This window comes from Arachis hypogaea, chromosome 12 (genome assembly GCF_003086295.3).
Source record: "Arachis hypogaea cultivar Tifrunner chromosome 12, arahy.Tifrunner.gnm2.J5K5, whole genome shotgun sequence".
NCBI classification, from domain to species: Eukaryota; Viridiplantae; Streptophyta; class Magnoliopsida; order Fabales; family Fabaceae; genus Arachis; species Arachis hypogaea.
Window position 1 is genome coordinate 114,970,464 of NC_092047.1, and position 27,596 is coordinate 114,998,059.

The 27,596-nt window shown below is 30.3% G+C and overlaps 4 protein-coding genes and 1 non-coding gene across 6 annotated transcripts; 1 reads left to right on the plus strand and 4 right to left on the minus strand.

Moving 5' to 3' along the window:
• Positions 1–74: 74 nt before the first annotated feature.
• On the minus strand, positions 75–155 carry TRNAL-AAG (transfer RNA leucine (anticodon AAG)). The gene has a single exon. It is a non-coding gene; the product is annotated as a tRNA-Leu (tRNA).
• A 2,956-nt stretch (positions 156–3,111) lies between these two features.
• Positions 3,112–4,276, minus strand: LOC112728485 (uncharacterized). Its single transcript, XM_025778626.3, has one exon. It carries the CDS (start codon positions 3,611–3,613, stop codon positions 3,203–3,205), a length of 411 nt encoding a protein of 136 aa, XP_025634411.1. The 5' UTR covers positions 3,614–4,276; the 3' UTR covers positions 3,112–3,202.
• A 250-nt stretch (positions 4,277–4,526) lies between these two features.
• On the minus strand, positions 4,527–8,545 carry LOC112728484 (uncharacterized). The gene is made up of 3 exons (XM_025778625.3): positions 8,407–8,545; positions 6,923–7,052; positions 4,527–6,219 (listed from the first exon to the last, which is right to left on the minus strand). The coding sequence occupies exons 2-3, from the start codon at positions 7,017–7,019 to the stop codon at positions 4,697–4,699; spliced, it is 1,620 nt and encodes a 539-aa protein (XP_025634410.1). The 5' UTR covers positions 7,020–7,052; positions 8,407–8,545; the 3' UTR covers positions 4,527–4,696.
• Positions 8,546–17,393: 8,848 nt separating this feature from the next.
• Positions 17,394–19,106, plus strand: LOC112728486 (uncharacterized). The gene is made up of 2 exons (XM_025778627.2): positions 17,394–17,813; positions 18,453–19,106. The coding sequence occupies exons 1-2, from the start codon at positions 17,492–17,494 to the stop codon at positions 18,983–18,985; spliced, it is 855 nt and encodes a 284-aa protein (XP_025634412.1). The 5' UTR covers positions 17,394–17,491; the 3' UTR covers positions 18,986–19,106.
• Positions 19,107–20,210: 1,104 nt separating this feature from the next.
• LOC112728487 (sodium/hydrogen exchanger 1) lies at positions 20,211–26,031 on the minus strand. 2 transcript variants are annotated; one of them, XM_025778628.3, is made up of 15 exons: positions 25,844–26,031; positions 25,163–25,370; positions 24,953–25,071; positions 23,758–23,855; positions 22,900–22,959; positions 22,744–22,790; positions 22,466–22,660; positions 22,283–22,329; positions 22,056–22,122; positions 21,867–21,967; positions 21,665–21,766; positions 21,441–21,579; positions 21,287–21,349; positions 21,069–21,152; positions 20,211–20,814 (listed from the first exon to the last, which is right to left on the minus strand). In XM_025778628.3, exons 2-15 carry the CDS (start codon positions 25,340–25,342, stop codon positions 20,542–20,544), a joined length of 1,575 nt encoding a protein of 524 aa, XP_025634413.1. In that variant the 5' UTR covers positions 25,343–25,370; positions 25,844–26,031; the 3' UTR covers positions 20,211–20,541. The 2 variants fall into 2 exon arrangements, with proteins under 2 accessions (XP_025634413.1, XP_025634414.1); XM_025778629.3 differs by lacking the exon at positions 25,844–26,031 and adding an exon at positions 25,440–25,588.
• Between the last annotated feature and the right edge of the window lie 1,565 nt (positions 26,032–27,596).

Consider the following 27,596-nt stretch of genomic DNA (forward strand, 5'->3'; position numbering starts at 1 on the left):
TATTTAGACTTGGTAAAATTAGAGATAACTTGATTTCAAGTTGAATTTAGAAGGGCACAAAAAATACTTTTATTTGTTGAGAGTGGGATTTGAACCCACGCCCTTTCGGACCAGAACCTTAATCTGGCGCCTTAGACCAACTCGGCCATCTCAACTTGGTGTTATTACAAGCAAAATTAATATTATTCATATTGTTTTTAACTAGAAAATTACATATTAAAGGTACAATCTGAATGACCGTTGTTGAAGTGGGGGTGTCAGTTAATTTGGCATAATGGAATGGAAGAATGACAGTGAATGTGCCTCTCCACAGTTTCATGTATACAGTCCCTAAGGACCCTACCATTCACATTCATGTGTCTGATTGCCATTGACATTTCAGAAAGTGATAGAAGTAAGTATGTGTGTGTGTGTGATGCCAATAATACTACCCAACAAAAGCAAATAGCAAGTCTTTTCCTTCATACTTGTTGTCCGTGATTGAAATAACGACAAATTTATACAACTAAGATATATAAATTATAATATTTGAAAGTTAATTCGAATGTGAATGTGAAGTGACACAATAACCCACATAAACTAAAGAAAGCTAACACTATATATATAATAAGTGTGAAGTGACACTAATATTTAATTAGGTTTATTATGTAGAAAACATAGTTAATTTTTACATGATCATCTAAATAATTTTTTTTATTTATTTATGTGACAATATATGATTAAATATTAGTGTAAAAAAGTTTTGTAAATTGCATTGTATAAAAATTTAACTCAATAATGCATCAAAAGACAAGAAGAAACAATAGTAGCTTAAGATTCCCTTACAATTGCATTATTTGTCTGGCTTGTTTAGCCCCTATGTTTCTCATGGCATGGCCCTTTTATTAATTATTATTGTACTCATATGCACAATAATGAGCAAGCACCATTTTTCTTTTCTCTAGGGTAGTCATTCTACTTATTTTTATCCTCTCACTTTGCTATATAGCCTACCAAAATTATTATAATTCATGAACCTTTATTAAGGAGCCTATCTTTAGTATTTGTCTTTGGTCCTCACAATTTATGCTTCAAATAACATTAGATAATAAAATGATGGTAATTTTTTTTAGAGTAAACCTCAAATAAATTCTTGATTTTTTATTTTGAAGACAAATAAATCATTGATTAATTAAAAATATAAAAATATTTTTCATTTTCTAAAATACAAGACATCTAAATTTTTTATTAATCTTTATATATTTTAAACGGAGAGACTTAAATGTCTCGTATTTTAAAAGGTCAGAAACATTTTTGTATTTTGAATTAGTCAAGAACTTATGTATCTTCAAATTAAAAAAAAAATTAAAGATTTATTTATTTTTTTTATTTTTTTTAAATAGAAGCAAATGTCAATTAAAGAGGCTAGTGTAATTTAGAATCCAAAATATATATAACCTCCATTTGTTTTTTTTTTTTGTTTTTCCTTTATTTTTGTGAAAATTTGTTACATAGTATATAAAACCAATGTACTATATCTAGATAGATTATTCAACATTATACCAAATTTTATTAGTGATTAGAAAAACCAAAAATAAAAAAGCTGAGGGAGTATATACATTGAAATTCCCAATATTTGATTCCCTATTAAAACAATTGCACTAGATATTAAAGCTGAAAAGAGAAGAGGATTTGTTTCCCCCAATGTTTATGTACTTCAAACAATTCACAGTGTAATGGTATCCACCACTTCATGCATAGTTTGTGAGAATGGTTGCTTTCTACTATCTTTTATGGAAGATATGTACAAAACACTAAGTGTAAAGTGTGTCACGTTGAAAAACAAATATTATTTAAAGTTTCATTATTAGACACTTTTTTCTTTCTTAAAACTAAGAAGGAACACAAACTTGATATAATGAAATATAAGCCCACTTTCTTAAAATTCAAGATCAATTTTGAATTCTAAAACTCTAATGATTTCATTATGTGTGAATAAAGCTTTCTTTATCCAAATTTCACTCAATTGAAATTTGAAAAAAAAAAAATCCACTAAGCTCCCCCAAGCTTCCCCTAAACTTCACTTATGGTGGTGAGTAATATCATCTAAAATCATGTAGAAAATAGGTGGTGTGCAATATCATCTAAAATAATGTAAAAAATAAGTATTGTTTAAATTCTAAAGAACCAACATTAATTCAAACAATTAATTTAAAAATCAGTCAAAAAGTAAAAAATATTAAAAAAAAAACTATTTTAAGATTTTATTTAACTGTTTTTACAAAAAAAAATTCAGAAAATTCATTTTTCACCTGTTTAAGCCTATTTACTTCTAAAATATTATTAACAAAAGTTCTCTTGAATAACAAAAACAAAATAATAACACAAGATTTAAGTTTAATTATTCTAAGTTGAAGTACAACATAAAAAATTAAAAACAAGATATCATAAAATTCATAAAATAACATACTAAAATTCATATCACATTAGATTTTACTTTCTTAAAATATGCTATTTATATGAGATGTGCGGATATGCGGATTTGCGGATCGGATCCGCGGATATCACTGTCAAATCCGCAATTCGATCCTACCATAGTGCGGATCGGATAATATCCGCAAAATTCGGATCGAATGCGAATAATTACCGCGAATATACGGATATTATCCAATCCATGTGCAACACTAGCAGGGCTTGTAAAATTAAATAAATAAAAGGATTGCATTATTTGAATATTCAGGGAGTAAAGTTGTAAACTTCACAATAAGCAAAAGTGATATGCTTCATGCTTAAGAATTTCTATTCTATAATCTATTTTGTGCCTACTTTATTTATTGCCCCTTCAATCCTTCAGAGTTCAGTGTATAGCAACCAAGAAACTTTTTGGTCCTTATTTATTTAATTATTTATTTTTATCCAAAGTGCAACCTACCATAAACTATTCATGTGCTCCACATTTTCAATTACTGATCAACTTTGTCACTTAGCATTCACAAAGTTTGCAGCTGTAAGAATGGAAAAAAAAAAAGTTTCCAATCACCAAATGCCACCAACTCAAATTGGATCCCACCACCACTTCTTTGTTTTTTAGACACAACCCTTTTTTAAAAAACCTTTCTTCTTCTTCTTTCAATCATAAATCACTTCCCTTTTTCTTCTTCTTTTCTTCTCTCTTTTTAAGACACAAACATTTATTAGAGACTTTAATTCATTCATTCATTCATCATAAGGCAATTGATTCTACATCATTTATGGCTTCCCTTTCTTCATTCTTAATCTTCTTCATAGCCTTATTAATTGCATCATGCAATTTTACATTATTAGCCTCACACAAAACCATGCATGTTTCAACAATTTCAGCAGCACCAACAGTGTTACCAAGTGTTGATTCTCCTCCTTCTTCTTCTTCCTCTTCTTCTTCTTCTTCTCCTATGGTATCTCCAACACTTTCACCAGATATTGAACCTTTGTTTCCAACACCAGGAAGTGCTGCTTTCACTCCTTCAGAATCTTCATTGCCTACAATTCCTTCAAGTCCAAGTCCTCCAAACCCTGATTCCATTACAAGTCCTGGAGGATCTGTTATGGCTTTTCCACCTTCTGAGTCTATGCCAGCTCTGGCTCCTTCTTCCATTGCTGCATCTCAAGATCAACTATCTTCAATTCTATTACATTTGGCCTTGTTGGTATTTTGCATACTCCATTTTCAAGACATGTGAGTTAAAAAGTCATAGATTATGTTCTTTGCTGCTGCTGTAATAATGTTTCAAAAGTTTTATACTCCATTTTGTTTTGATAGTGTTGTGTTTGGTTTTAGAGACAAGACACAAATTTAGAGAGAAAAAGATTATAAAAAAAAATAATGTATTTGTGTTTTATCTTAAAACTAAACACTATTTAAGTCATTTTAATTGTTCTGATATGTTCATAAATTAATGTATTTAAATACATTTTATATCTAGACATTAATTTTTGTTTACCTATCAAAAGAGTTAGAATGACTTATTGGCTATAAAATGGAGAGAGGACTTTTAAACATTTTAAGTGTGTCTGTCTGATATTCTGAGTGATTGTAATGTAAAAAGAAAATAACAATTGAGGATAATTTTTTTTTCTTGGTTTTATTTATTATATCAGTTCAGATGTTACTCAGCATATATGTTGTAATAGCTAGAAAGCTTGTATTATTCAAAGCTTTAATTTTTGTTAGTGTATGTCACATCTTTTTATGTTATTATATTGAACATTACTATCATCATATCATCATCATTAATGTTACATTTTTTTTCAATTTCTTTTAAAATATGTAGAATTAAGTAAATTCAGGAATATTCTTCAATTGCTTTTACATTATAGATTCCTTGCACTATGGCATTAGGGCCACAAATAACTTTGATTTAGCAGAAAGAACCTTTTAATGACTCAGCTTTATGTTCACTTTGTACTAAGAAACAGAAGAAAAAGAACAATTGAGGCAAGATAAAGAGAGATTAGGTACATTGATTGGAGTGCATTATATATAATGAAGAAAATATGAGACAAAGGAATAAAAATATAAAATATCTTACTAAAAATATAAATAGTTTAATTATATAAGATACTATACTAGGATGATATTGTATTCTATTATCATATTTCTATGCTACGTGGGTAAATCCCAATCTTATAATATATAGACATCTTTGTAAGATCCCTACTAACTTTTTTTGAACCAGATCTAAACTGGCATAACACTAGTTTGATTCTTAGAGGCTCTATTGAACAATTTATTAAAAGGGTTGTTCCATTTCTTTTCAAGTTCCTTGGAAATGAAGCTTCTCATCTTCACATTCTCTTGCTTAAGCAAATCTATTGCTAAACTTAGGTGCCTAATCACTCCCATCTTCTCTTCATCTTTCTGCTTCAAATGAGCCTTTTGTGTCTTATTCTCTATTTGAAGTTCTTCAATTTCTTCCCTCAGCATCACTGATACTTCATCATAGATGTTATCTTTCTTCTTTAGCAGATCCTTCAGAGCTATATTCTCTACTCTGAGTTTCTCTGTTTCTTCACTCAAAGTCATTATTTTGATACAAATTGCATCTTTGTACTTCAGCTGATCCTGTTTTGTTCTATTCTCTTCTCTGAGCCCTTCAATTTCTTTCTGCAAAACCATTACTTCATCACAAATGCTACTTTTCTGCTTGAGTTGATCCTCCTTTTCTCTATTATCTTCTCTGAGTCTTTCTATTTCTTTCCTCAACACCATAACTTCATCAGACATAGCATCTTTCAGCTCGAGTTTTTCCTTCAACAACCGATTCTCTTCTCCAAATCCTTTACTCAACACCATTAGTTCGTCAAGAAAGCTATCTTTCTGCTTCAGTTGATCTTCCTTTGATCTATTCTCTTCTCTGAGAATTTGTATTTCTTTCCTCAACACCGTTATTTCAGCACAAACGGAATCTTTCTGGTTGATTTGATCCTCCTTTGCTCTATTCTCTTCTTTTAATTTTCTAATTTCTTTTCTCAACTCTATTAATTCAACACAGGCAGGAACTTTCAGCTTAAGCTTCTCCACAAGTTCTCTATTCTCTTCTTCAAGTCTCTCAATCTTTTCCTTGCACACCAAGTTACCTTTCTGCTTTAGTTCTTCCTTCTGCACTCGATTCTCTTCTCTGAATCTTTCGTTTTCTTTCCTCAACATCATTACTTCACCACAGATTATATCTTTCTGTCTAATTTGATCCTTCTGTGCTTTATTCTCTTCCTTGAGTCTTTCGATTTCTTCCTTCAACATCACAATTTCTTCACAAATGGAATCTTTCTTCTTGATTTGATCCTTATCACCCTTGTTCTGAATTTCTTTCTTTATCTTCATCATCACTTTATCGCTTGATGCCACAGAACGAACATCATCCTCGTGCTCAGGATCATCAACTTCGGATTCCATAAACTCGTCCTCTACATCACAACTCTCGGAATTGCTATCATCATAACCACTATCTGCAAAACTCACTGCCTTCTGTAATTTACAACTTGGAGAAGCAAAAGGCGACCCTCCAACCTTCAGTAGCCGAGCTCCAGTGTCCGGCCTGACCTGATCGTACCGCTCGGCTAACAAGCGATGTGCTTTATAGAAATCTTCAACAAGGCTTAAAAGCTCTGGCCTCTTCTTGTAATACATCTCTGCGCGTTGCGCGAATGAATCTGCATCTTGTTCAATTAATTTGAGCATTGCCTGTGTCTTCTTATTCAGTTCTGCCATTAAAGAAAACAAACACATCAATTCATTTTCTTTCCTTTTACCTCTCAAAATTAAAAAGCATAGACACCATACATATCAAACTGGAAAGTGGATTCTAGAAGAAAAATGAGAATATTAACTTGAAAAGTAACAATCATGAAATAATAACATAGGCTAATAAACTTTTTCACTTTATACTCCATACTATTACTTCAACAAAATCATGGTAAGGATGGTTTTCAATTCAAATAACTTTTCATTTAGGTAGATGCATGTGGGACCAAAACTTTAGCAATTTACTTCCCTGATTCATTCAGATCAATATATTTTGATACAAAGATGTATAAAAAAGTAACAGTAACAGATCAAAGAAAACAGAGGAATAAGGGTCAGAAAATTATTGGTGGACCATAGTGATTCAAATTTTATGTCCTTTAGTTATGTTTGAAAATATAGGTTGAGTTCACATAATTAGCTAATCCAATCACCAATCATGGTAGCAATTAAATACATATACAGAAAGAAAATCCATTTTTCATAAAAACAAACACTCCCCATATGTTAATTAAGTAAACAAAACACACAAGAAATTCATATACCAAATTACTCATTCTGCTCCAATTTATCTACCATTATGAAAATCTAAGAAATCTTGAATCGCTATGTCTAGATACAAACAAAGAGGGTATTAACTATTAAGAAGAATAGTGAATCAACCATTGAGTGTGGATTGAAGCCATTGAGATCTTCTAGTGATGGTGTGTGTGTCAAGCCACCACCATTGTGAACCTTGATTCTTCATAATTTCACTCATCTTCTCCTTTGATAATCTCTTCTTAGATATCACCTACACAAAGAGCTTGTGTACATTAGAAAAGCCACAGAATGAGAACAAAAATGAATTTTCAAGTTTGAATTCCCAAGCTAACTAAAAATTACATTAAAAACAATCAATGCAAGAGATAGTAACAACCTATGCTATCCTGTTATTTGAACATCACATAGGGACAACATGTCAAAAAGCCTCTTATTTAATTCTATGTGATATTCGAATCATGCATATCTTAGTAGTCTCTGTCTCTTATATACATATAATTTAATTTTCAGGATAGAACTATTTTACATAAATAACCAATTATGTATAGTCACATTAATAAAAATAATTAATTTTTAAATCAACTACCAAGACTTAGGCCCAGTTTGGTAAACAGCTTAATTAAGTTCTTTTTTAAAAAATAGATGAAACAATAAATGACTATATTAAAAATAACTTATAAATAAGTTATTTTGTATTTGGATTTTTAGTTCTAAAAGTGTTTATTTTACAGAAATGTGATAAAAAGTAATAGTATTAAGAGAGAAGTCATTTGTTTTAACTTCTCTATATACTCCTAAATAGCTTCTTAAAAAAGCTGCAATTTGGTTTTGAAAATTGCTCCAGACATTAATACTACTACTTTTCATAAGTCAAAAGCTCAATTTTTTGAAACTTCCCAAACAGATTTGGATTCTCTAAATTTTAAATTTCACTTTAGAGGATAAGTATGATCTCTCTCACCCCCTTGAATAGTTTCTTTTTCATATTTTCTCTTGGTTTTACCTATAAAATAAATGATAAAAATTCACACTTTATTTCCTAAAATAAAAGTTTAAAATTTAGAGGATTCAAATCCTTTCCGAACATGTCCTTAATCTAAAAAACATATTTAAATGCATAAATCTAATTAGATCACGGCATAAATTGTGAATACCACTCTAGCTGAAAAAATCAAACTATATATATAAGAATAATTTAGCTGAAAAAATTGTGAATACCACTTTTAAGTCTTAACCCATAAATTGAAAGATAAAAGGGGTCGATATCTATCAATCTATGCGTCTTAGATTAATCCAAAAATAAATTGAAAAAAAAACACACGTCTTAAGTCTTCTTTTTTTCAAAAATCTGATTTTGAATTCAAATTCTCGAGCTAAAACAAAAGCTAACATATCAAGATGATCAAAAGAAACAAAAGGAAAAACTGAAAAACCTCGAAACCCCACGATTCTTTCATAAAAAATTCGATTATTTGATGCTACCCCAGATGATGAAACCGTAAAAAATGGACATTGAAACGACGAAGAAGAAGAAAAGACTCGAACTTTGGAATGCCCATAATGCAAAAAACAACACAATGCAGAAAGAGTGAAGAAGCAAGCACCTGGTTCAACTCAGCTCGCTAACTGTGACTCGTTTGACTCGGCGTGCTTTTAGATAGAAAACAGAAACCACTCACTGAGTCAGTGTCTATCTCTGACTCGCTCAGTGATGAAGAAGGAGGAGTTTGAAACATAAATAGTACTCGCTCAGTGTTGTTTTGAATTTTATCTTTTTTTTTTTTTTCTCATCTTAAAAATCTATCTTATCATATTATGACACGTTTAATTAATTTTTTGTTATCTTTTTAATTTTTAGTTACTGTAGAACATTTTGTTGCGCCAATTTTTCAACCACGAGACAAATGCACACATTTTAACTGTTTTTTATTTTTAACAAGTATTTGCTCATTTAATTATTTGACCAAATTGCATTAATTCAGTTAATTTCATTCCTTCAAAAGCTCAAAACTATGTTTGAGAAATCTTTACACAATTTAGTTCTTACAATTAATAAGGAAAATTTATTAATTTTTTAAGTTAACAAAAGATTCTTTTCTTTAACTATTAATATCTGATTTTTAATTTGGTCCAACTTTTTTTCTTATAGATGCATTTGAATAGTAATTCAGTCTAACTGACCTGAGCAAAATAATTGTTGCCATTTATTCATAAGTTCTATATCAGTTTAATTTTTTATTTTAAATTTCTTGTTGTAATCTAATTATATAGTTTATAAAAAATATCGTCTACTATTTCTTTGTTAAAATTAAGGCAAATTGTATAAATAAATCAAGTGTACTTTAAAATTATTTATTTACAATATTTACCATCATTTCTTATGTAACTATTAAGTGCATTTTATTTATTTATACAATTTAAAAAAAATTATATTTACATATATCTCGTTTATATGTTATTACTCATATTTTGTTTCTATGTTGAAGGAAATAAGAATATTGAACAACTAAAAAAAGATGTTTATATTATGATTTAGATTGACTTAAAAGATATAATTAATATATTTTATTATTACTCGCATTGTATTAGTTTAATTTTTATTTTTCAATCTAATTCAATCGTATTTAAATTTATTTTTTAATCAATGTTGATTCAAACTATTATAAGTTGTATTGGATCGATTTATATCTTATCTAAAGTTTAAGTTTTGGAATTTAAAAAATTTAAATTTTGTTTTTCAAAATCAAATTATATTTTATCCAAATTTTAATTTTTACAAAGTTTTAAAAATTTAAATTTAAATAGATATAATTTAAGTTACACAATTTTTAAAATTTAAAATTTGAGTGAATATAATTTTATTTTTTAAAAATTAAAAATTAATTTTTTTTAAAGGCTTATATATAAATTGAACTAATCTAAAATACAATAGTTTGAATAGGATTGATTTAAAGATAATAATCGATATCATATCACACAATTCGTAATTGTTTGAATAAAATTGCATTAGATTGAAAAATAAAACTCAAGCCAACACAATTTAAATTTTAACAAATTATATCGATTTTACTTTTTAAATTAATCCAAATTATAATACACGTATATACATTAACGTATAAATATATCTCGTTGAAACTATAAACGAAGATAAGTGATAATACACAAAAACATAAATATTTTAAAATACATATATCAATAAATAATTTATTTAATTTATTTTTATCAATTTAATTTTGATACACATTATAAAATAATTTTATACATATATATAATTATTAATATTATATCAGCAAAAATAATTATTGTATGAATAATTATTCAAAATAAAGAATATTATTGAACGACAGTCTAAAATATTTTATGATTGATCAAAATTAAATTATTTATTTATTTAAAAAAAAATCTTAGGAAAGAACATGGTTTTGGGAAATTTTGTCCACAGTAATTAGACATTGATGGAAATTTGATTATGTGACTATGGGCGTTGGTGGATGGATTTATAAGAATGAATGTGAAATGTGAGAGCGAGGGGAGCGTGATATTATGCTCAAAGTAATACCAATTCAGAAATTTTAATATAACGGTCGGAATAAAAAGTTTATGCTCAAACTTCCATTTATGTGTAAGCTCCAACTAGATTACTAGAAAGATTACTGATTTTTTAAATTCGTCTTTAAATTTTTTTTAATCAAATTTATTTTTTAAAAATTTTAAATTAATTATATTAGTCTTTTTGTTTTTTTTTTAATAATATTAAAATTTATTAATGTGATAAGTGGTGGAGTTTTGTGTGGGCAATGGTCCCCAAAATTTTTGTAAAAATATTAGTAATTCTACTTTAAAAAAAATAAAATTAGTTTGTTTGATTAAATTGATATTTTTAATTTATGTATCTAAGTTTTATGTCTATCTTCACCATTTTTTCAAACTTTTTATCCTATCCTATTTGACATAACAAATAGCATATCTTTAAATCAACAACAAGTGATATATTTTTAAATCAATGTTACAAATTAAATATCATTATAGAATTAACACTAAATTATATTTAGCTTCTCATATAGTTTCATGCATTATTTTATTTTTAGAATAATAAAAATTATAATATAACTAGTAGTAATATCAGTTATTAATAAAAAGTTATTATTTTATTTTTAAATAAACTTTACAAATTTAATGTCATTATAGTATAACACTGTTTACATTAATAAATTTTGATATTTTTATTTTATTAGAAATTTAAGACTTTATTTTGTTGTATTATATTATTTAATTTGTAATACAAGTAATAATAAAAATAATTAATCTTGAGACTTAAATGAGTAATAGCTCAAATGGCATAGACTCCCCATACTCAATTAAGAGGTTGCGGGTTTGAGTCTCCTATATAGTAGCCAATGAGTTATAACTCAAATGGCATAGACTCCACATACTCAATTAAGAGGTTGCGGGTTCGAGTCTCCTATCTTTCAAATGAAAGAGGTAATAATAACAAGTCTTTCAATGGCGAATTGAAATGGACTATAGGGGGTGGACAAGAAGAATTAACGACATATATCTGGGTCGGAAAAGGAAGAATGGACTGATATAGTTTTTTGCCTTTGTTCGTTACACTACAAAAGGTGGCGCTCTAAAGGCAATTGCAGAGAATCCGGGAAAAGGTAATTACAGTTGGAGAAGCGAAGTATAGAAGACAGCCTCATTTGAGGGAAGGGCAGGTGCGGTTGGACCTCACCAGTCAGTATGGGGGTGGACCAGAGGTTTCCCATCATGGAAAAGGTGTTGATGCTGGGTTGGTCATTGAGGAACAGCCAGTGCGAGACCATAAGGTTACCGCAAAGGAGGGTGGAATTCTGAAAAGAATTGATGTGTCGGTGGTTGAAGCAAATTTGGATTGGTTAGTGAGGAGTTTAGTGGGACAAACCGTGCACTCTGTGGACCTGAAATCAGTGAAAAACGTGGTGTGCAAGAATATACCACACATTGTGGACGTTAAGGAGATTGGGGAGTCCAAGGTACTGATAATCTTTGATACTGTTCAGCATGCTGAGGGAGCGTTTACTTTCAAAATGGATACTCTGTTAAAATTATTCCATAGGGTCCGGCATTGGGAGGAGTCGAAACGATGTAACACTCGAAGAACGTGGCTGGCGTGCTACGGAATCCCTTTACATGCATGGTCGCCGGTAATGTTTCAAAAATTAGGAGAACAGTGGGTCGACGTAATTCAGTGTGATGTAACGACAGGGGAGGGAGCATCATTTACAGCAGGTAGGGTTCAAGTTGAGACAGAGGTGTTTGATGAAATTCGGAAATGGGTACAAATTGCTGTAGGGAATTCTGAGTATAGAGTGTTTGTGAAGGAGGTGGACCTCCAGATAAGTGCAGCAGCCGGTGTGGAGATGAGCCGAACTGACTGTGCAGAGAAGATAGTTTCTGACGGTGCGGGTACGGTGTTGGCAAAGGGGGCGGGGAGTTGGGATCCGGCGGCGAAACTGGTGGCTGGGAGTCCTATGGTGGCTGTGCAGGGGGAGGACAGAATAGTAATTAATGATATCTTTTTGAATGATGTTAACATTGATTTTTTGAAATTCAAAAAGGATATGCATGTACCAGATTCAGGTAATGGTACCAAGGACGATAGGATAGATGATTCTCAGGGATTTGATGAGGTTAATGAGGGAGAATCGGAAAAAAACGGTCACGCAGATATGTGGCATTGGGGGTGGAGGAGCTCATGTCACGTGTGATAGACCATATGGTAATGTTTATGTGGGCCACCCGGTATGCTACACGGTTGAGAGGTGTGAGGAGTTAGTGTTGGGCTTGCCTTCAATTGGCCCAATATTAAATCAAGGTGTAGGTGGGCTGCAGAATGAAGGGAGCCTAGTGAGTGGGTTAGATGTGGGGCTGGGCCAAGCCTGTGTAATAGCTGCAAGGAATCATGGACTGCTCTCCATGGATGGCACGGGCGGGTCGGTTGGGCGAATGACCTGGATTGCTCCACAGGAACTGAGTGCAGTGCCGCCATTGGAAGGTAGGAGCGGCGAACTAGGGTTCTTCAACGAGGCGGATGTTGCAACGGGAGGGCTGGTGGCTGCAACTGAGGAATTGGCGCTGGATCCGAAGGAAGAAGCCCCGATCGCGCATGGAGAAGTTGAGCGCGAGTGTGGAAAGGTCGCGACGGGGGAGAAGGACGCTGGAGTGGCAGTCAGAAGGTAGGGCCAGGTGGCGCAGGAAGCGGGAGAGGCGGACAGACTACACTCCGCTAGCTCCCAAGTGGGCATGAGAAGGCAAACTGCGAAGGGAAGCACCGCGATAGCAAGTTCGTTTTAAAAAAATAGCTTAAATAATAAATTACTATATTAAAAGTAACTTATAAATAAGTTATTTTGTATTTGGATTTTTAGTTCTAAAAGTACTTATTTTATAAAAATGTGATAAATAATAGTACTATGAGAGAAGTCATTTGTTTTAACTTCTCTATAAACTCCTAAATAGCTTCATACAAAACTGCAATTTTCAGAAAATTGCACGTGACATTAATACTACTACTCTTCGTAAGTCAAAAGCTCAAAAAAATTGCTTTTGAAACTTCCTAAACGGATTTGGATCCTCTAAATTTTGAATTTCACTCTTAAATAGTTTCTTTCTTATATTTTCTCTTCGTTCTACCTATGAAATAAACATAAAAAATCACAATTTATCATCTAAAATAAAAGTTTAAAATTTAGAGGATTCAAATCCTTTCCGAACATGTCCTTAATCTAAAAAACGTATTTAAATGCATAAATCTAATTAGATCACGGCATAAATTGTGAATACCACTCTAGCTGAAAAAATCAAACTATATATATAAGAATAATTTAGCTGAAAAAATTGTGAATACCACTTTTAAGTCTTAACGCATAAATTGAAAGATAAAAGGGGTCGATATCTATCAATCTATGCGTCTTAGATTAATCCAAAAATAAATTGAAAAAAAAAAACACACGTCTTAAGTTTTCTTTTTTTCAAAAATCTGATTTTGAATTCAAATTCTCGAGCTAAAACAAAAGCTAACATATCAAGATGATCAAAAGAAACAAAAGGAAAAACTGAAAAACCTCGAAACCCCACGATTCTTTTATCAAAAGTTCGATTATTTGATGCTACCCCAGATTATGAAACCGTAAGGAATGGACATTGAAACGACGAAGAAGAAGAAAAGACTCGAACTTTGGAATGCCCATAATGCAAAAAACAACACAATGCAGAAAGAGTGAAGAAGCAAGCACCTGGTTCAACTCAGCTCGCTAACTGTGACTCGTTTGACTCGGCGTGCTTTTAGATAGAAAACAGAAACCACTCACTGAGTCAGTGTCTATCTCTGACTCGCTCAGTGATGAAGAAGGAGTTTGAAACATAAATAGTACTCGCTCAGTGTTGTTTTGAATTTTATCTTTTTTTTTTTTGTTCTCATCTTAAAAATCTATCTTATCATATTATGACACGTTTAATTAATTTTTTGTTATCTTTTTAATTTTTAGTTACTGTAGAACATTTTGTTGCGCCAATTTTTCAGCCACGAGACAAATGCACACATTTAACTGTTTTTTATTTTTAACAAGTATTTGCTCATTTAATTATTTGACCAAATTGCATTAATTCAGTTAATTTCATTCCTTCAAAAGCTAAAAAATTATGTTTGAGAAATCTTTACACAATTTAGTTCTTACAATTAATAAGGAAAATTTATTAATTTTTTAAGTTAACAAAAGATTCTTTTCTTTAACTACCAATATCTTATTTTTAATTTGGTCCAACTTTTTTTCTTATAGATGCATTTGAATAGTAATTCAGTCTAACTGACCTGAGCAAAATAATTGTTGGCATTTATTCACAAGTTCTATATTAGTTTAATTTTTTATTTTAAATTTTTTGTTGTAATCTAATTATATAGTTTATAAAAAATATCGTCTACTATTTCTTTGTTAAAAACTTAAAATTAAGGCAAATTGTATAAATAAATAAAGTGCACTTTAAAATTATTTATTTACAATATTTACCATAATTTCTTATGTAACTATTAAGTCCATTTTATTTATTTATACAATTTAAACAAAATTATATTTTATACATATCTCGTTTATATGTTATTATATGTTGAACGAAATAAGAATATTGAAGAATATTGAACAACTAAAAAAAGATGTTTATAGTATGATTTAGATTGACTTAAAAGATAAAATTGATATAATTTATTATTATTTATATTATATTAGTTTAATTTTTATTTTTCAATCTAATTCAATCGTATTTAAATTTATCTTTTAATCAATTTTGATTCAAACTATTATAAATTATATTGGATCGATTCATATCTTATCTAAAGTTTAAGTTTTAGAATTTAAAAAATTTAAATTTTGTTTTTCAAAACCAAATTATATTTTATGCAAATTTTAAATTTTACAAACTTTTTAAAATTTAAAATTTAAAATTCGAGTGGATATAATTTTATTTTTTAAAAATTAAAAATTAAATTTTTTTTAAAGATTATATATAAATCGATCTAATCCAAAATACAATAGTTTGAATAAAATTAATTTAAAGATAAATTCAAATCGATATCACACAAATCTTAATTGTTTGAATAAAATTGCATTAGATTGAAAAATAAAACTCAAGCCAACACAATTTAAATTTTAACAAATTATATCAATTTTATTTTTTAAATTAATCCAAATTATAATACACGTATCTTATATATATTTACGTGTAAATATATCTCATTGAGATTATAAACGAAGATGGGTGATAATACACAAAAACATAAATATTTTAAAGTACATATATTAATAAATAATTGATTTAATTTATTTTTATCAATTTAATTTTAATACACATTATAAAATAATTTTATATATACATATAATTATTAATATTATGTCAAAAAAAATAATTATTGTATGAATAATTATTTAAAATAAAGAATATTATTGAACGACAGTCTAAAATATTTTATGATTGATCAAAATTAAATTATTTATTTATTTAAAAAAAATCTTAATTTGTTAGGAAAGAACATGGTTTTGGGAAATTTGGTCCACAGTAATTAGATAGTGATGGAAATTTGATTATGTGACTATGGGCGTTGGTGGATGGATTTATAAGAATGAATGTGAAATGTGAGAGCGAGGGGAGCGTGATATTATATTATTATGCTCAAAGTAATACCAATTCAGAAATTTTAATATAACGGTCGGAATAAAAAGTTTATGCTCAAACTTCCATTTATGTGTAAGCTCCAACTAGATTACTAGAAAGATTACTGATTTTTCAAATTCGTCTTTAAATTTTTTTTAATCAAATTTATTTTTTAAGAATTTTAAATTAATTATATTAGTCTTTTTTTTAATAATATTTATTAATGTGATACAATAAGCGACACCATAACATATATTAAAGAGTTTTAATTAATTATTAAAATAATAAATTTATAAAATTAAATCAAATCAAAATTAATTGATAGGAGAATTTGAGGCATTAGAATCCCTCAATTTAGGATTGATTTAATCTAATTTGATAAATTTATCACCAATTAAAACTATTAAATATGTATTGTGGTGTCATTTTATATATCATATCGACAAATTCTAACATTATTAGTAATGAAAATGATGTAAAGACTAACATGACTAATTAAAATTTTTTAAAAGACGAATTTAATTAAAAAAAATTTTTAAAAACAAATTTAAAAAACAAATGATCTTTCAAAAACTAATTTAACTTTTTGCTTTTATTACTTTTTCCTCTCAAAATAAAGGTCTCTTTATAATTTTGTTTTTTTTAATCAAATTATTTGGTATTTTCGGATTTTAATGGTTCATTAATTAATTTATAACATTATAAAAGAGGATATTAGTGAATATCATAATCATAAAAAAATATTATGCTTAATAGAGTATTTTTACTATTTTCCAATAAAAATTTAATAATTATTCTAATAAATGTGTATAATAAAAAATACAATTAATTTAATAGTTTTGTTATTATGTGCCCGTTAAAGATTATTATTAATAAAAATTTTAAATTTTTATTCTAATAAATACATAATAAATATATTAAAAACTTAAACTTTTTATAAAAAAATTAATTTATAATAATAACATATAAAATTCGCTTATGATAAAAATTATAAATTTAATAATAATTAAATTCTTATTTTTATAATTAAAAAATTATAAATTTAATAATGGTTATGCTCTTATTTTTTACTTAATCATTCTCCTCATTTAAAAAATTCTTCTTTGGCATTTATTCTTTCTTATTTGTCACCATTAAACTAAGTATTTTTCTTTTGTTTGTTTTTTTTTTACCTATCACTACAAAATTTAGGTGATTTTTGGATTAATATATTATAACTATAATCTGTACTCAAATGGCATAGTCTCCCCATACTCAATTAAGAAGTCGTGAGTTCGAGTCTCCTATCTTTGGTTAAAAAAAAAAAAAAAACCTAAACCAATATAATGTAGCACAAAATTTTTGTCAGTTATCAAGCATGTAAGGAAAACTAGCCCAAAATAATGGGCCTGAGAAAAAAGGCAACATGACCCGAGGCCCAAACTAAGAGGTTAAGGTTTATTCTTCTGAGGAAGAAAGAGGAAAACAAGAGAGCCATCCGGTGGAAGAAGAAGAGCCTTAAGAATGGGTTCTAGAACACAGAGATGGAGCGAGCTGGAAGAGGACGACGAGAATCTCGATTTCCTTCTGCCGCCGAAGCAGGTCGTAGGCCCCGACCAGAATGGAATCAAGAAGGTCATTGAATACAAGTTCGCCGACGACGGCAGCAAGGTTAAGATCACCACCACAACACGCACTCGTAAGCTCGCCAACGCTCGCCTCAGCAAGCGCGCCATCGAGCGCCGCTCATGGCCTAAGTTCGGCGACGCCGTCCACGAGGACGTCGGTAGCAGGCTCACCATGGTCTCCACCGAAGAGATCCTCCTCGAGCGCCCTAAGCCCCTTGGTCAGTATTTTCTCACTCTATTTCCGTCATGGAATCCAACCCTAAAATACTGCGATTTGATTAATGGTGGGATTTTAGATTAGTGTCACTAATGTCAGACATAAATATTGTTTCCGAGATGTGTTAATTGATGATTTTCTGATGAATAAGGGCTGTGACCTTGTGAGTATAGCGTAATTTGGTGGATAATGGAAAACAGAGTTATTTCGTGTTTCTAGCAGTAGTAAGGTTTCTACTCTTTTACAATGTGTTCCATGTGTGGTGCTGTGGCTTTTTTGTATTTCTGATTTTCTACCATCTAGCATATCCCACTGAACAAGACATAGTTGTTTTTGTTGTTGATTGTGATGTAGGGTGCAATCCAAATTGTTTGTGCCTGCAATCAAATTGAAGTTTTGATCCCTCTTTAATTTATTTTTTTCCTCTTCTGGTATTGGCATTTGAATGAATGTGCTATCCTCTAGAGGATAATGGTTAATAGTTAATACTTTAATAGTTTACATTCATCTTGTACCTGTATCTGTTAGACTCTTGTCAAAGCTACGTTGATGTGCATCATCCTGTAGGTGTATGTGTTATCATAGTAGGGTTTTGTACTTTGGTTTCGAATTAATATTGACTTTTGCAACTTGATAACAGGTGCCAAAACTGAGGAACCAAAGGCTACTGGTGATTCATTAGGTCAGTTCCAGAAAGGTGCTGTTCTTATGGTGTGTAGGACTTGTGGGAAGAAGGGTGACCACTGGACTTCAAGGTGCCCCTACAAGGATCTTGCTCCACCGTCCGAGGGATTTGTCGACAAGCCTCCTACATCTGATGCTGCAGCTGCTGTTCCTGGTTCAACAAAGGGAGCATATGTGCCTCCTGGAATGAGAGCCGGTGCGGAGAGAACTGGATCGGACATGCGGCGCAGGAATGATGAGAACTCTGTGAGGGTCACTAACTTATCGGAGGACACAAGAGAGCCTGATTTGCTAGAACTGTTCCGCCCATTTGGCGCAGTGAGCAGAGTCTATGTTGCTATTGATCAGAAGACCGGCATGAGCAGAGGATTTGGATTTGTTAACTTTGTAAACAGGGAAGATGCACAGAGAGCAATTAACAAGCTCAATGGATATGGATATGACAATCTCATCCTCAGAGTTGAATGGGCTACCCCCAGGACAAACTAGATTCTTGTTTGTTTTCTGCCTCTTCCTCTTGAATTTTTCCCTAAATTTTTGCAAGAGTATTGTCTTCATCCGGGGAGATTTTAATTATTTTTAAATTAAAATGAACTTCGATTCAAAATCAGTTGATGAGTGTAAAAGAGTTGTTTGCTTGGTTGCCTTAATTGAAAATCATATAAGTTTGATGGGCATGTTTCACTTCCGGTTTATACAACCACCATCTCTTAAGTTAAATATGAAAATAATAATTTTTTTTTTCGGTTACCCACGGACCACAAAGGTCAAGGATTAATCCGTCGCAACACTTGGTTAAGCTATATTTTTGCGGAACTACGATTTCTACCTTTTGTATTCAACAATGTATATGCAAGCAAAATTTTATTCATAAACTGGTGGTTGATAAAATTCAGATGGAATTATAAAAAGTTTACATTTGAAAGCCGCTAGAGAACTACTAACTACAAAGGAGCAATTGTGGCTCTGACTTGTCCCTGCGATCATCTTCGTTAGCAGAATGTTGATCTGATGCAATTACATGACATCTGATGCAATGTCATGCAATTGCGCCAGATCGGCATTCCGGTGACAGAGATGATCGCAGGGTAAGTTGAAGCCACAATTGCAAATTTGAGGGTTCTAATTGGGACCAACGAAATTGTGGAGGACATTTTGAGCATCAGACCAAATTGAAATTTAACTCAACTATAAAGCGTAAACAATGAAAAATGGGTCGTCTGAATTTAAATAAAATTTTTTATTATTATAACAAGACACCATTCAAATTTGAATATAATAACTTAGATTAGGAAAAAATTATAATTATTAATTCACCAATACAAACAAAATTTAAATCCTAAACTTGTCACAATCTCTTTGATTGAACACATCACTTGGAAACAACTAGATTAACACTAACATATATGAATAGGGAAATAATAGTAATACCAATATCCATTACATAGAAAAAAAATCCTCCTTTTTTGGGAGGCATGAAGAGCACAATTAAGAGTATGTGATGTCCCTAAAAAGATAATAAAAGAAGTTACATTGCCTCTTAAAAGTTACATGATATATTATACACAAATATACTATTTCTTTTTAGAAAGTTGAAAGCCTAATATATATATATATTTCACTTATTATCTTTGTATTATGTGAAGTTTAACAACGAACGAATAAACATGACACTAAACTCCCAAGTAAAAAACAAAATAGTAGACATGACCAATAAAAAAGTGTCACATATAACATTACTTAACACTAAGATAATACATTTGGTGAAGCAAAAAATATAAATAATAAAGAAATAAATAAAAAACCTCTACCACTTTTTTTTCGCTTTTGCAAAAATACAAACTGTACTTATATATCGATATACATATTCCTCTCCGTGAAAAAAAAAAAAAACAAAACAAAACAAAAAACAAAAAAACAAAACAAAAAACTTAGTAAAGCAACTAACTTTTCTTCCTAATTCCTATGTGACAAAGTAGTCAGCAGCACCATTACCATGTATGTACGTCTAACACACTAAAAAATCTTTTTGCTTTTAGCAGATACTAATGTAGACTGCTATCTTCTGTAGGTGAACTTGGAACGACAGGTACAAACCCTCTGCCTCCGAACATCGGACGCATGAACCTGTCGTCGAACCTTCTCCAATAATGGTGGACAACTTGGCTTGAATCGATGGGGTTGCCGGTATCTATGTTGGATTCTGATTCTTGTCTACTTGAGAGAAGTGGCAGTGTCTTGGAAGAAAATGAGTCAGATGACATTGAGTTCCCACCGAGCAATGACCTTATTAGAGGCTTGGTTAGTAATCCACCCACCTGCATTCATCAATAAACAATATTCAGATTAAAAATCACAAGAAATATATTGAAAGTTATCTATTAAAATCTTCTTCTGATTAGAACCCTCCATAGGTAGCCCTTTTCGGCTAGCCAACTCTCAATAAAAGCACCAATATAATGACCAATCTTCAGGTGTTGGCCCCTGATGTGGGACTCTCTCTCAGGTATTGGATTCATAACAATCGAGTATAGACACAAATGCGCACGCTTATACTTTGAAGGATTCTTACCACATTAGTGAATAGAACAACTGTGATGGTGCTGGTGATCATGATAGCATTCCCTTGCAGTTGAGTATGCCCCTTTCTAGTAAACTGAACACGCAAAAGCAACCTCGTTTTAGCACATAATATCACCATCCCAAATCGAATTCATAAAAAAAATAGCAACGACTCTTGTGATTTGATGAATCCGCGCACATAATATGATCATTCTTATACGGTTATACCTTATTATATGCAAGTGCAATGGAGACAGCGCCTCGCATGAGCCCGGCCCACCATATTACAAACTGTTTGAAACATGCACAAGTGATTAAGACTTAGCTTGCAATTCAAGGTAATGAAATACTTGCTTACTTGGAACAAATACAATACACTTACCTGCTGCTTGAATGCAATCTTATCAGCCTTGGATTTCCTGAACAAATTAGCTATGAATGAAAGGGGGAACACGAAAGCGGCCCTTCCGAGCAGAACCAAGCAAAGCAGTATTCCACAGGCCCCAAGTAATGTCCATGGACTGCATGAAACAAAAATCAAATCAATATAAACTTTTTTTAAATTTATGCCAATATGTAAAGATGACGAGTGTATCTGATCAATACCTATTGCTGGCGAATCTCCACTTCTCCATGTCCAAGGCATCCATACCAACATACAAGAAGATGAAAATCTCGGACACGAAAGAAAAGGTTGCAAAAGCATGCCTATCACATGTGGATTAACAACATTAGAAGGACGATGACATGACAATAACTATATTCGCATACTGGAGAACTCGACGAAATGCATGGTAGCTTATATTACCTGCTTGTGATCCTAGAACTTTCGGTAACATTATGCCAGGTATAGTGTGACATGACAATCCCACAAAAGAACACAGTAAGGATCCCACTCAAATCAAGAAGCTGGAAGATAAAAGTTGTCAACATTTTAGTTAGAACAGGAACATGTAGACACATTAAGAAATATAAATCTAGCTTAAGAAACACTTACTTCAGCCAACATATAAGAGAAGTAAGCCATCAGGATCATAAGCGCGATTTCTCTGTCAGTTGAATGCCTGATACCGAGTACCATCCACAAGAAACTAAGATCAGATTCAACTACAGCCAATAATAATAATAATAATAATAATAAAGGATATTTATACTCTATACAATATGATAATCAAACAGACCGATATGAAAAAGATATCAATACAGAGTTCTAGCATGATGTACCTGCCAAAGTACAACTTCTTTATAATGTAAGCACTGAGCAAGCCAACCTGAAAAAAAATGATATATGGTACGAAGATAAAGATCATTACAAGCATGTTTTATGCGATAGAGACTCAATAATGTCAATAGACAATACGGAACACAGATTATAAGCAGACAAATATGCAGAGGAGAGGAGCATACCGCTACTCCCAGGAAAGTGCTTGTCAGGAATAAATAAAAGAAATTGCCGATGAACTGCATGACATTGACTGAGGTGATATGTGAGAGGTCGAATTTCTGGATTGCGTTGAAAAGAACCACGGAAGTTGCATCATTGACCACGCCTTCACCGAAAACTAGACTATATAGGAGAGGTGTCTCTTCCTGATTAAGCACCTGCAACATAAGAACGAAAACTAAGCATCGGCTTTCCTCCGCCGGTTTTATAACTAAGTATCTTTTCCTTTACACACACTCACCTGTAATGTGCACACAGAATCTGTCGCTGAGAATACAGCTCCGAGTGCTACAGTTAGAGAACAAACAGTTTAGCAGCAGACAAGAATGTAAAACAACTATAATTTATAAACTCTCACTTGACGTCATGTTATAGGACTCATAAGGTAAGAAATTACCAAAATAATCTGCCAATTCCATCAAATCCAGATCCAATGTTTTGAACAACTGTAAGGAACCTGAATCATAAATTTATAGTTCTATAAATAGTTAGGAGGACCATGGTAAATTATAAAGACATAACATGTCCACACATAATTGCTCTAGAAGTAACAAGAAACTTTTCTAAGTAAAAAAAATAAGTGGAAAAATATTTTTTTTTTCACAGTACAAGTCAAAGTTGGCATTATTCTGCTAGATTTCTATCCAGAAGACAATACTACATGGATGGGGAAAACACCGTACATGATAGTTTAGAAATTAAGTAGCATCATCAATCTGTAAAAGACATAAAAGTTCCTTTTTTTTCTTTTTGTTAAGTAGAGTAACATACAGAGTTCATACAAAATAAACCAATCATACAAACAGAAGAAAAACAACCCACCTACACATACATTAAAAAAGTATGAAAGCCCCAAGGAATATGAAATTTCTATAAAGATTTCACTACACTTTATTTGATGACATTCCTTTGTGTTATTGAACTCTAGAAAAATCACAACAGCACAGTATTGTTCCTTTCCTTCATTTCTCATTAATTGCGTCTGTCCTAGTTTGCTTATCAAATCCTTTCCCATTTCCACCAGTCCACATATACATGAGACCCATTGTTTATAAACAGAGAAACATGCTTAAAACAAGAGGGTACTATCATGAACTACAAAGGCAAAATCTCTTTTTACCGTGATAATTGAACTGCTAAATAAATCTAATGTAAATACTTTTACCCGTTGAAAGTTAGACACATTTACAGAAAATTCAGAATAAAAAATTCTTATATATGTTAGAGTAGGCTTAAGATATTTACATAAACATACCAAGAGATACGATGAGAAATGATATTAAACTTCCAATAACACCATACAAAATAATGGCCAAAAAGTTCCGAAAGAATTGTTTCTTTTTCACTTGGAACCTGATAAAAACACAACATAAAAGGAGAATTGGAGTCAGAGAAGCTAGAAAATAACCTATTATTAAATAACATATGTTGACAACCTTTCTACTGCTACAAGTTCACAAATAATAGCAGGAGAATTATGAATAAAAAAAATATAGTTATTTAACAAAAATTTGTTTTATTTTCGGTATATTGATATGTAATAAATTTCTTTGTTTCATTATTTCATCGAAAAGTAATCAAAGAATAAATAATTGATCATTGATCAATTCATCTTTAGAAATTATACGATAAATACAATAATTCAATTTCTAAAACACTAACATTGAAATGGAAGAGGAAAGGAAGAAGAAAAAAAAAAAAAAAAGATAAAACCAACTTTGTTTTTATTTTGCAACCATTTCCTAGTTCAATTTCTTCTCAATTAGTAAGTTTATATAACTGAATTTTATTAGTGATACTTTAAAAATGTATGCTTAAATTTTAGGAGAAGAAATAAAATATTGCGTGATAACCACTCTTCCTTTAGCTTCAATAAAATCCAAAACTTGCATTCTTTAACTAATATTTACAAAATAAAATAAAAAATGAAGGAAGATGCAGGGGTAAGCAAAAATTATAATTTGTAACAATTTGGAACGTATTCAAAGATAAATGTATATGTTGATAAAATAAATAACTACATAACAATTCATTTCACAACTACAAAATCCTTATTTAGGTTAAAAAAAATAATGTATAAAATAAAGTAAATTATATAATGTGTTAAACATATTATAAATAAAAAGTATTGGTATGATAATAAAAAAATAATATTATCCTTTTTTTTTTCATATCTATATCTATATAGTCACCAAAACAAAATATTTATATCTATATACTTCTATAGTTATTAAATCCTACCAGATTGAGTGCAAGCTAACTGGTCAGTTGGATTCAATCCATCACTTGCTAGAAACAGGATCCGATTACAATCCAATCCAAACTGGATAAAGTATTGTTTTACCTTGAGAACCAAAACAGTGAAATAGGATCCAATTCCAATTTTTTCAAAATTATTATGATTTTGATCGATTTTAGGTCTTGAATCAATTATATATAACCAAACTTACCCTGCATTGAATATAATTGGCGGAAGAAGATAAATAAAGAAAAGCTCCTCATCGAACACCAAAATGTGCGAACTTTTCCCCCTAGTTGTCATTAGAATTATGGTCCCGGTGAAAAGACCCTAAAATCACAAGAACATTAATGCACATTGCAACAAAAAATTGCATGATGAAAACTGAAAAGAGAAAAGGAAGTTTGTGATGCTAACTCACAATAATTAGGGCAACAACTGACTCAGTCATCCATCGACTCTTTTCTAGAAGATGGCCAATGAGAACGCAAGCACAAAGAAGAAGCACAAACAGAGTAATGGAATCCACAGAGGCTGAATCCGGCGACGACGAAAACAACTCCAATTTCATAACACCTAAGCTTGAATTCAAAGCCATCATCGTTCAATGGCTCTTTCTTTCTTTCTTTCTGCAACATCAACACAATCAATCACTTCAACATTCAACAATTAACTCAGCATCTAAATTGCAGTAGTACCGTTTAAAATTGAAAATTTTGTTTGGATTCTTGCTTATTGTTCTTCTTATGAGGCTGATCAATTCTGATTTTAGGTTTCAAGAAAGCAAAGCACAAAACAAACACTGCTAGCTGAAGAACAATAATATGCTTTTTGAGGATTTGACTTTTAGTTCTTGTTCCATTCATTTTTTTTTTAAATAAAAAGTGTTTTTTTTTTTAAATATATTCAGGAAAAAAAAAGCTTTTTTAATATATAAAAATTCTAGCTGACCAGAATAATAATTCAGCTTGAATTGATGAGAAGAGATACACTACCATCTCCATGTATTGCAACTATAATAATGTAAATAATATATTTCTAAAAATACTGAAGAAAAGGGAATTTCTAAAAAATAAATAAATAAATAAAAGAAGTGATTTACCTTGAAGGAGGTTGAATTAGTAGGTGAGCTTCATAAGCGTAACAAGTTGTTTTTTTGTAATCACCAACAATGAAACAAATTGAAATCAATGAGAGAGAGAGAGAGAGAGAGAGAGAGAGATGGTGAGTTGCGTCTTGTGAAAGTTAATGAGAGCATCAACTAAGAGTCCGGAAGGGTGGTAGGTTGGTACTAGAATCTTATAAAAAGTCACATTCTTATTTCAACTCTTTTTCTTTTTTGTTTTTTTATTTTCTTATTTGTTCTTTTAAATATTTTTACAGATACGCCATCTTTTATGAGAATAAACAAAATAGATAACTTTTTTTATATTATTTAAATAATATCTTTTTAATTTTCTACGGTATTACCTCTTAATTTAGATTAGTTTATTTGAATGAAATTTATTTTTTTTCAAAAATAAAATATTCTTATCAAATTTTAAACACATTTAAATTTAAATATATCTTTTAAAAATGTACTTTTATTAAAAAGATAAATTATTTGTTTTTTTTTTCAAACTAACAATATTTTATTTTAAAAAAATAGAAACAAAAAACATTTTTAATATTTAAAAATTCTGTTAAAAAAATTTGTTCAAATATAAATTTATTTTTATTTATTATAAAAATTAAAAATTAAAAAACAAATATACAATTTTCTAGAGAATTAATTAAAAAGGTAACCAACTAATTAAAAAATAAAAAATCTGTTATAACTTATAAAAAAAACCTCTCATTAGCTTAATTTTTTTAATTTCAAAACTAGAATTATAAATAGTTAATTTGAGTTGACTTATACTATAATTAATTCTCTAAATATTTTTTTTTTAAAATAATCCAAACCTACACTTAATCTGCCATAAATCGAAACTCTTCAGAAGGCAATAGTACTAGCAATTAGGATGTAAATAAAGTAGGATACTGTTTTTACCTTGTTTTGATAATATATTAAGAATAATATATATAAACTCTAAGCAATAAGCATTTAACATGTTTCCAAATGAATTGAAGTATCTTGAGACATGAGGACCGTGGATTCTTGTTTATAATAAACTTGAACACATCTGAACCGTTGAATTCGTTTGATAACGACAATGCCCTGGAATCAACGCTAACTACACCTGAGATCTTAATGCAATGTTTGGCTAACGACAAATCAAACCTACAAATCTATGAAAAGAGAAAGAATTATTGAAAACTATTGATCGAGTGATCAACTCACTCGTCCGTTTAAATAAGTGTTGGAGGTTCAAATCTTATCTTATGTATGCAGTAACTCATTGGTCAACGACAAATTCTTAAATGGAATTCAGATTCACGACGTAGGAGATACTGTGGACAAAAAAAAAAAGAAAGAAAGAATTATTGGAAGAAGTGTGTTTCCTTCGTTTGCAAGACAAGGCAAAGGAACAATCACATTTTGACCCTTCCTGTTACTATCAAACAAATAGTAACAATCAATCCTTGTCAAATTCTTAATTACATTTTTCATAGGATAATACTTCACATCTAATTTTTTTTAATCAAATTTAATTAAATTAATCTAACCTAATAAAAATTAATTATAATTAATATTATTTTAAATTTTATTATTTAATTTAGTTAGATTTAATTCATAAAAATAATTATACGTAACATTACTCTTTTTCATATACTCAAATTTTGATGTTGCTTTAAAGTATAAACAAATTAACTAGGATTTAATACAAGACAATAATTACTCATAAACGTGTATATGGTATAAATCAAGACAT